Source organism: Pavona decussata, unplaced genomic scaffold (genome assembly GCF_977016875.1).
Source record: "Pavona decussata unplaced genomic scaffold, jaPavDecu1.1 SCAFFOLD_223, whole genome shotgun sequence".
Classification (NCBI taxonomy): Eukaryota; Metazoa; Cnidaria; class Anthozoa; order Scleractinia; family Agariciidae; genus Pavona; species Pavona decussata.
The window spans coordinates 2215001-2225000 of NW_028145628.1; the positions used below are offsets into that span (position 1 = coordinate 2215001).

General features: G+C 39.6%; 1 protein-coding gene and 1 long non-coding RNA gene across 2 annotated transcripts in view; one reads left to right on the forward strand and one right to left on the reverse strand.

The window, feature by feature from the left end:
- The window catches only part of LOC146459109 (uncharacterized), a 76217-nt gene extending 66514 nt beyond the window's left edge, over window positions 1–9703 (reverse strand). Inside the window, exon 1 of the long non-coding RNA XR_014858082.1 lies at window positions 9620–9703. This is a non-coding gene — a long non-coding RNA (uncharacterized LOC146459109). The remainder of the gene's footprint in view (window positions 1–9619) is intronic.
- Window positions 1–10000, forward strand: part of LOC146459116 (F-box and leucine-rich repeat protein 13-like) — a 39039-nt gene that overhangs the window by 12437 nt on the left and 16602 nt on the right. The window contains exons 4-11 of the mRNA XM_085090042.1: window positions 478–545; window positions 1145–1265; window positions 1867–1900; window positions 3397–3506; window positions 4660–4767; window positions 5780–5875; window positions 6538–6563; window positions 9194–9303. Coding sequence (XP_084946168.1) covers window positions 478–545; window positions 1145–1265; window positions 1867–1900; window positions 3397–3506; window positions 4660–4767; window positions 5780–5875; window positions 6538–6563; window positions 9194–9303 — 673 coding nt within the window. The remainder of the gene's footprint in view (window positions 1–477; window positions 546–1144; window positions 1266–1866; window positions 1901–3396; window positions 3507–4659; window positions 4768–5779; window positions 5876–6537; window positions 6564–9193; window positions 9304–10000) is intronic.

The window sequence follows — 10000 nt, forward strand, 5'->3', positions numbered from 1 at the left end:
ACAATAAAAATGACGTCAGATGTAATGCGTGGGCTTTCTTAATGGAAAACAAATTAAACCAATTCCGCTCGTCCTTTTTTCATGTTAGTGTAAAAAACAAATCGACGGCAGTTTTCTATGGTTTATAATCTTATATATACCATAAAATGACGCCATAAAATGTCCAAAACGTGGTAGTAAAACTGCTCGGCTGCGGCTTGTGGTTCCACTTGAGTTTAAAACATTTTATGACGTCATTTTCTTAATGGTCTATAAAAGTATAGACCATAGAAAACTGCCGTTGATTTGTTAAGAACAACCTCTATTCCTAAAGTGTACGACTACCTATACTCTGGAAATTCTAGAAATGTAGGCCAAAAAGTTGTTAATTATGTGTTGCATTGTAACATTGTAAGACTTTAAAAGTGCCTTTTCATTCAATTGAATTTCTGTTAGTTGTTGTGTTTAAGTTACTCACGACATGTCTGCAATTTTCAGCCAACGCCTGAAATGTACCAAACAGCTTACAATTTGTACAATGGAAAACTAAAGGCATCGTGTTTTAGGTATGAAAACAGCTTGATATTTTTCACCATTGGCTGCTTCAGTATTTGTAGATACTACAGTGCTGGACAAAAGAGCCCTCTTTCCAGTTTTTTTTTTTTTTTTTTTTTTTTTTTTTTTTGTAGTTTTACTCATCTGCATACCTCAAAAGTGTTAAGCAATTGACATTTTTACAGCCAATCCACATCACGCATGACCAGTATTTTTGAAATTTGAATGGAGTTTTGAAATTTACATGTCAGTTTTGAACATCGCCAACAAGATTTCAGAGTCCCCGTAGAAATTTCCCGTGTTTATTGACGGTATAAAGCTATGAAGTTTTCTTTACATTTAAAGCATTAAGTATTTCAAGAATAACAATTGTTTCCCAAGTATTTTGAATCTTTTCTTTTTTTCCCAAGTATTTTGCGTCTTTTTCGGAAAGATTTCCAGAGAAATGTTCAAGATTCCATTCAAATGCCTGACATTATAAACAGGAATTCGCATGTTCATCTCATTCTCACTTCACTTCATTTTCATGCGTGACTTAGACTGACTGTAATAGAAATTTTGCTTTTTTTAATCATTTTCACTGCCATTATTTGTGTATTTGTTTGTACAGTGCCTGGATGCGTTATCATAGACACATGAAAAAAAAGAAAGCTTTGCTTGCCAAGAAGATGGAAAATGCTCGTCTGTGGCACAAGCAACGACTAATGAGAATACATCTGCAGTTTTGGATTGTATCCTTGACCAGCTACTAGTTGTTATGCTTTTCAACTTTTAAATTATACGTGACTTGTTCTACACGACTAGAGTTTTGAACGTGAAACTTTTGCGGCCAAAAAGGCTGAAAGCTGAGGGAATAGACCCTTCTCCAAAATGGCGGCAACAGATTTGAATGAGTTAAAATTGAACTGAATGAAAACCGATACCAGCACTGGAAAGAGCACCTTTACTTTAGTAACCTTGCAAAGTTTCAGCATATTAGGTGTTATAGCAGCTTAGGAAATGTAAGATGAAATTTGACAAATTTCAGATGTTTGTATGACTGGGGGTAGACGTCATACTCCCAGTCATACAAATGTCTGTAAATTTTTTATTTTTCAACTTACGTTTTCTCAGCTGATATTACACCTGATATGGTGAAACTTTGCAGGGTTACTAAAGTAAAAGTGCTCTTTCTAGTGCTGGTATACATTTTTAATTTTAACTTATTTGAATTTTCAGTGGCCATTTTGGGAAGAACTCTGTTGTATAAACGTTTCAGCGAATAAGTTGTTAAATCAGTAGTAGACAGCAGTTGTTTTTGATCCTTTACTTGAACGTTTTCATGCACATCAGGAGTGGGTTTCAGAGAGGAAGGAGAGATCAAATGGTTAGTTCTTTTTAAATGATCATGTTTTTCATGGCAAACTACAGGGTTCTTGTTTGGAGCTGGTAACCACTTTTTTTTTACTGTGTATTCACATAAATGTTACCGGCTGTCATAAAAAATAATGTTTGCGAAATTATTGAGTCAGCTTTCAGATTTTGTCGTGTTTTGAAAAAATTGTCCTAATAAATTGTTTAGGAATTTCCTTTCCATGAATAACTTAAAACATCAAGCAGATAACATCACATTGAAAATCCATTGCCTGTAAAGAAATTGCTCTTGTTTTGAACAGTTTCTTTCGTTTCGTCAAAAACAACACTGACTTCAAGCTTCGCCATGTTTGGTTTCCATTCTTTCCTGCGGCCATCCCCCATCATTCCCTGGGAGACATTAACAAAATGGCGTCCACCTGCTATTACAAATGTTTTACCTCCTTTTACAAATCTTAACAGGAACCCTGAACTAAGGGCACGTTTTTTTATCCACAATTCTGGAATAAGAATGGTTGGTACGGAATGCTAGGAATAATTCGGATTGTCTGCATAAAAAAAACCCCGTCGGTCCTGGCCGAGTAAACGTTGCGTAACAAATATGGCGGCCGACGAAGAGGCTACAATGAAATTAGAAGCAATGTTTCATTTTGGCCAAAAGTGTAACCTGATTTTTTCCCTTGTAGAGACGTATTTGAATCGGCAGCGCTCATCTTGCCGTCCGCCATCTTGGATTTCATTCGCAACATTCTGTTCATTCTGCCCCTGGGAGCAGAATGGATGGAATGGCATTCTGTCCATTCCGGAATAAGAATGCAGAATAGAAAAACGCGCGCATTTTACATTCTGTCCATTCACATTCCAGAATTGCGCCCTAAGGTTTTCACACTACAAACCAGCTCCACAAACTTCAATTTTTGTGGGTAGTGCACTGTATAGTGAAAACGAGGCCACCCACTGTTTTCATGTCTTTGACATTCATGCCTGGGTTGGGTGGGAGGGTGAGATCAAAATATGGACTGATAGTGGCTGCTAGGGGCATGGCATTCGATCTCACTCCACAGAAGAATTGTAAACCGCTATGAGACTATGTGATATGGTAAGGTAAAGTCGCACAAGTGCCCAAGTGGCCCACACGGCCGGAGATTAGCCCGGTTTCTGTAGCATGAAGCAACTAGGAGTATTGCTACTCCCCCCTGGATGGGATGCTAGTCTATTGCAGGGGTACCCCCAGCAGCATGTCGCCGGTACCCATTTATACACCTGGGTGAAGAGAGACAATGTGGAGCAAAGTTTCTTGTCTACGAAAACAACACAGCAATGAAGAGACCAACCTGGCTTCGAACCAACGACCCTCAGATCCTCCGACCGTCCGATCGACAGTCCGATGCGCTAACCACTACACCACTGCGCCTCCACGAGTATGTGATATGGGCGGTATAAAAATACCTTACCAATACATAACCATTATCAATTGTGAATAACTAACTGGTTTTCATTTTATTTCAGTGATTTCTTCAAGGATCCGTAGAGTGCTGGCGATCTCTTTGTTGCGTGTGGTGTTTGATGCATGGCACGGTGTTGCTGTTGATGCAAGAAAAACAAAGGAATATTTTGAAGTAAGGAACTCAGGCGGAGGTAGACTGTTGTCCTCTGTCTTCTGCTTTCTACATGCCTTGCTGCCCCGGAGGTTGTAGGGCGGCGGGGGGGGGGGGGGGGGGGGGACTCAAAAAAAGCTTATACAGGGAGGCCCTACTCCGAGATCCAAACCCTGTCCCTTTTGAATGGAGCCTCACTGTATAGTTCATTACAGGGAGTTGCTTAGTTCCTAGGCCTCTCTCTGTTTTTCATCTCGGCCAATCCGTTTGGGATCAAGTGGTCCGTCACCGAAACGAATTGAGGGCCTGGGATAGAGCCGTATGGGGACTAGGCAATACAGGGAGTACCCCCCCCCCCCCCCACGGGGGGGGACCTGGCTGCTGTCTCCTGTCTGGTGCTAGAGAGAATTGTGATATTGAGAGACTGGGATATTAAGCAGGCAGGGCAGCGGAGCTTTGAAAGTTGTAGGAGAGGGAGCTCGTTTTAAGCTCTCAGATTCAGACAGGCGAAACGACGAACAACAGGCTGAGATTAAACGCACCGAGGCCGTGTAACAAAGGGAAGGGAAATATGCATTTTATTGTCGTATTCATCTTTCAGTATTCCCTCCAGGAACCTGACACGGAGATGCACGAAGAACATGGCGTAAAATTCTAGTTATACTTTCATCTCCAAAAGTCGTATTTGCATCAGTTGAAACCCAAAAAATAATTGTCCATTTAAGTTAGTATATTTAAGTGTAGCAAAACTACAGACAAGTGTGTTTGACCAAGGATGGGCAAAATAGGAACAGACGGACTGCAACTTTGAGACGTTGAACCAACTTTTTAAAAGTTCTACCATGATGGTATCTTCAAGAAATGACCAAACTGAAGCAGTTGTGAGTTGTTGCCCCTTGAAATATTTGCTTGATATCTTCCTCGTAGGATTTCTGGAACATTGTATTCATGAGCAAGTGTTGGAAAGTAAACAAGGAAACGCCAGATCAAACCCTTTAGAAAATTTCGTTTTCTTAAGAATATTAAAGCATGGGGTGGCGTGTAATATGAACCAATCTGGGCTAGTTTCTTATCTAAAGTACCGAAAATCGTGCAAGGTTAGGTGCATTTCTGGACATAAGTGATGTTTGGCCTAGGTGTTAGCAATAAATACAATTTTGCGCTTGTTCTGCAGAGAATAGAGAGAGGAGAGATCATTGACTCGGGCTACGAAGGATTCTTCCGCGTCAGAGCCGATGGAAAAGATGAAATTTCTTCTCTTCCAAGAAATGTTGCTTTAAGGGTGAGGCTGGCCAAAAAATATATAAAATTTTTTTGTGTCTATAGAAGCATTAAAATAATGTTTCAGTTTTGTTAACAATAACCTTAATAGTGAACAGGAGCACCCGACGGATCGTTTCGGTAAATTATCTGTTCGGAAGGCCCTTGATGCGCAACAATTTTCTCAAGGGAATTTTTACCACGAACTTTCGTGTTTCGGATACCGAAAAAAGGTCAGCTAAGATTTTCGGAAAGGAAATAAGACCTAAGGTTTTCGGGAAATGGACAAAGATGCCCTAGTAATTTCGAAAAGACTCAAGTTCCCCTAGAATGACCGAACAGATAAAAATATTATAGCGCGGCCTGAAATGAACCTACAGGGCTTTAAAGGCACTCCGAATAGCTTAAAATAGCGTTTCAAAGGATCTGAGAGAAAACTGTCGTTGGGTGCCCTTGAGTGAAAAAAAAACTAGTATCAATTATATTTGGCTGCGGATGGCTAGGATGGAAATGGATTCCAAGTCTTTTACTTGTGCATCTTAGGGAAATCACTAAAAGCTGATGGAACTTTTGTTCTTCCTCCGAGAAATCGCTCAATGTTTCCCTCCCAGTGTTCTAAGAGCAGTTTCGTGTTAGAGGAAAGGTTTTTTTTGTCAAATATGTGAGCAGTTTTGACTAAAATACAGCAAAATCTCCGTCATTGTGGTAGAATATAATAAATAAATAAATCGTTTGTTTCACGATGTAGTCACTTAAGTTATCGCGACTTCTCGACCGCTTACTGCCAGTCTTCATCAGGCGATGAAGCGTGATCAGTCGACCTCATCTGTTGATGAAGACTAGCAGTAAGCAGTCGAAACGTCGCGATCTATAACTTAAGCGGCCACATCGCGAGACAAACGATTATTTTATTTATTTTCATTACAATTAGTTTTGTTTCTGTCCACAGATTTTTCAACTAAGTGACTGTGAGCGACTTCGCATTCTGTGCTGTTGTTTGTTTGTTAACAGTACAGTTTTGTTCCTGTCCACAGATTTTCAGCTGTGTGAGCGTTGGCGACTTGGGCCGCTGCGCTCGTGTGTGCAGAAGCTGGAAAGTTTTGATTCAAGCAAACACTCTTTGGAGCAAGGTAACTACTGACATTAAAACTTTCGTGAGATCTGTTACAGCGCTTACCAATAACACGCGACCTACGGCATTCAAAAGAGCCGGATAAAGTAGCGTTTTGGTGGACGTCAATCAAAGAAAAGCCGTTGAAATTATTTTGAATTCTGACAAGATTCCAAGGTAACCCTGCAAGAAACTAAGATTTTACCTCGCCAAGAGCTAGTAAACTTTATTTAAATTGTTTCTCCAGCCAGATCAAGCGCAAATAAAAAGTATTTTTGAATTAACAAAATTCGATTTTCACTGCACGTGATAATTTGCTCACTTGCACGCATCGCTGATTTAATTGTCAGGTGTAGCGATTTCAAATGTTTCATAAAAAAAAAATACGACTTCGTCTAAACAATGCCCATTTTTTTAGATAACCTGTCTTGGAAATCAACTTTCATCAAGTTTACCATCCGTCAGCGGATAAATAACTGTCAATTTCTTCGTTCTGTTGCCTTGAAATGTTCTCAGAATTCCAAACAATTTCAACGGCTTTTCTTTGATTGACGTCCACCAAAACGCAACTTCATCGGAGTATTTTGAAGGCGATAGGTCGCGTGTTATTGGTAACCGCTGTAATATAATCACAGTTTATTCTCACTTAAAATCTCCTACTAACTTCAACTTTTTTTTCAGGTTGATTTTTCCAAGGTGAAACACAGGTAGGTAATTCTCAGTCGGTTTTCCTAATTATTGTACCACCTTTAACAACTTCATTGCGCGACACATAGTTAAAAATGTATTAACATAAGAAAGAAATGTGATGGTATATTTCCAGCCTGGTAAATGAATGAGAATGATGATTATTCTAGAAAGTGACGCAGGCATACTCGGAAAAAAGAAATCCGAGTGCTCCTATCAGGAGTCACTTTCTAGAATAATCATCATTCTCATTCATTTACCTGGCTGGAAATATACCATCACATTTCTTTCATATACCACACGTTCGACATTCAAATCCTAGCAGTATGCAGGATGTTTGTCCCATGAACCTAGTTTAATGGCCTTATCTCCCACAAGTCTCCTGTAGCTCAGTGGTAGAGCATCCGAACTAGTAATCGGAAAGTCTTTGGTTCGACTCCTGATAGGAGCACTCGGATTTCTTTTTTCCGAGTATGCCTGCGTCACTTTCTAGAATAATCATCATTCTCAATGTATTTACATGTATATGGTGTAACTGCCAAAAGGCTCCATGGAGTCAATAATTGAGACACTCTTTTTAAAACACTTCACAGTATTTAATCGCTATTAGGCGAACAAACGAAGATGGTGATGCATATGAACACGAAGAAGATAAAGATGAACTGAAGGTTTAAACTAAAAGAAATAAAGAACATTAAATTAAAACCAGAACGATACAATAAATGAACAAACGGGCAACAAACAACTTTCATTGTAGCGTCTCTGTAACTGCAAGACTTGAAAACTTCAGAGAATCGAGAACTGAAAACTGCCTAGCGCATACTGCAGTGAGTTTTGACGACAAGGTAAAACCGGCTTTATAACCACAAAAAATTAAACCTTACAAAAATACGCAAAAGAAACTAACAACATATAAGACAAGTAAGTGCTAATGGAAGGCGCGAAATTATACAAACAACTAACGAAAGAAAGTGACAACAAAAACTATTTACGTTGTGATCTTACATATGGCATGAGAATTAACAAAGAACAGAAGGGGGAAATGCCCAAAAGGAAAGACGTGAAGACCCATGTATGGCGCCCACCTAGGGGAGTACAAAAGGAAAATAATGCGCCGATCAAATCGAAACTTCAACATCCCCCCCCCCCCCCCCTCCGGGCAAACCCCGGGCATTTGACTATTTTCTGTGCCCGGGAGTGGGGAATTTGACGGGTAAGGCCTTCCCGGGGGTGGGGAATTTGACCTTGCCTGGGTGGGGTGGGGAAAATTGAACCGGAAGTGTCAGGTTTCAAATCGCTTTTTTGGGAGGTCGCCGAAGTCGCTAACAGCTATAAACACGTGTTTGGACGATATGGATGAGAAAAGGAAGAGATACAGCATTACAATGAAAGCTTACCAAAAAAGGTCTTCAAAAGTGAGAGTGCTTAAATATTAATTATTTTCATAGATTGTATGTAAACGATGTAGATTTTTTATACAAGGAGTCAAGCTGCGGCTTTGTCCCGCAGTGAGTAGTGAAAGAAATAAACACTGTCGAATGAAAAACCGCTTTGGCTTAAATTGCTCGAACAACATTTACGTAGCCGGCTAACTAATTAAAATGTATTTCTATGCATTTGTGTCTGCAGAGGTTTTTAGAATAGCCATAAAACAGCAGTGAACAGTTAAAGAAAAAAAATATTGTCAATGAAAAACCTCCGCTTTGGCTTAAATTGCAGAATACCCTGCCACTCGAACAGTCTACGTAGCCGGCTAACTCATTTTAAATATGTTATTATGTATTTCTCGTTAAACAACCTTTGCCATGTTTCGGAGTTAGAACAGTTTACACTTGCTGATTGACATTGTCCGACTTAATAAATTCAATTTCCAATCATGAGTTTCAATGTTAAAGTTGTGGTTTTTGTAGTAACTCATGACAGGAGCCGACATCGATTGTTCTTTAGGACGGGCATTTGACAGACAAATCCGACGATAAGGTAGGGCATTTGAACACCATTTGGGCCCTAGGGGGCGGGAATTTGAACGATCCAATCTTCAAAAGTTCAAATGCCTGGGGTTTGCCCAGGGGGGGGGGGGGGGATGTTGAAGTTTCGAGTTGATCGGCGCATAATGACAAATATATCAGTTATTTACAAAAGGACGAAATATATAAGAAGTCAGATCATAAAAAAAATTCAAGTGGCAAAAAAGTCAAAAATGGTTGCACTGACACTTCGGAGCAATAGACCTTTATCACTCGGCGGCCATGTCGAGTCTCAGGAGAAAAAAAAGCTTTGTTTTTGCCCGGCAAGCCTCGCACTGAGTTCCCGTCTGGCCGAGGCTTACTGTGCAAAAACAAAGCTTTTTATTCTCCTGAGACTCAACATGGCCGCCGAGTGATAAAGGTATATGGGTTGAGGTTCAATTTTATCCTTGGTTTAATTATTATTTCCCATTGTTTTAATCTCATTATCATACATTACCATACCCCAAAACAGAGGGAAATAAAATTTAAACCAAGGATAAAATTGAACCACAACATATGGACCACGTACAGACAGGTCTACATCGTAAACGCAGTATTTTTGAAAAATGTCGTCTTGGGGGTACGCCGCAGATTACAATTAATTTTGATTGTTTTCATCTTTTCCAATTCTTTTGTTTCAGTGCAACAAATAAAGTGGCTGCTAGTTTGATTCACAAGTGTCGTCCATTTTTGGGTCACCTTAATCTGAGGGGTTGTTACAATCTGTCAAGTGTTAGCCTCAAATTGACAGGTAAATTATGTTAACTTAATACAGAATAATTAGCACTTCCTTGTTATCTGCTTTATAACACCCATTTTGAAATCACTGGTGATCCTTGCAATCTGATTGGCTCTCAACAGTGCGATTTATTCCCAAATTGCACCGTTTTTTGTTCCAAATCGCATCCTTTCTTAATTAGCCCATCAAAATGGAAATGAAGTAACAAGGATAGAATATTAATATTGACAATAAAACTCTGATTTCAAAATAGGTGCAATAAAGTGGTAATTGAACTTTGTGTCGAGCAATTTTGGTCTGAAATCATACTTGTGATTTCAAATCAAACTCGCGCTGCGCGCTCGTTCGATTTTGTAATCACGCGTATGATTTCAGACCAAATTGCACTCCACTCAGTTTAATTACCATTATTTATATCTTTTATACCTCTTACTAACCGAGTTCGAGGTCCGTACTGTAAGTTACGGACCGAGTTTTTCCGCGTTGATTTATGTTCGCGCGGGCCATAAATCAACGGGAAAAACACGAGAATCCGTAACTTACAGTACGGACCGAGAAAACGAGGTTAGTAAGATATTTATTACATCCCTGAGGTTATGTTTTATTTAGCGGACCGTACAGTGAAATACGGCCCGCAAAATTGACCAATCACACCGCGCGTTCTAACTGAGAGATATAATAAAGTAAAGTAGAAGCCAAACTAGTGTGT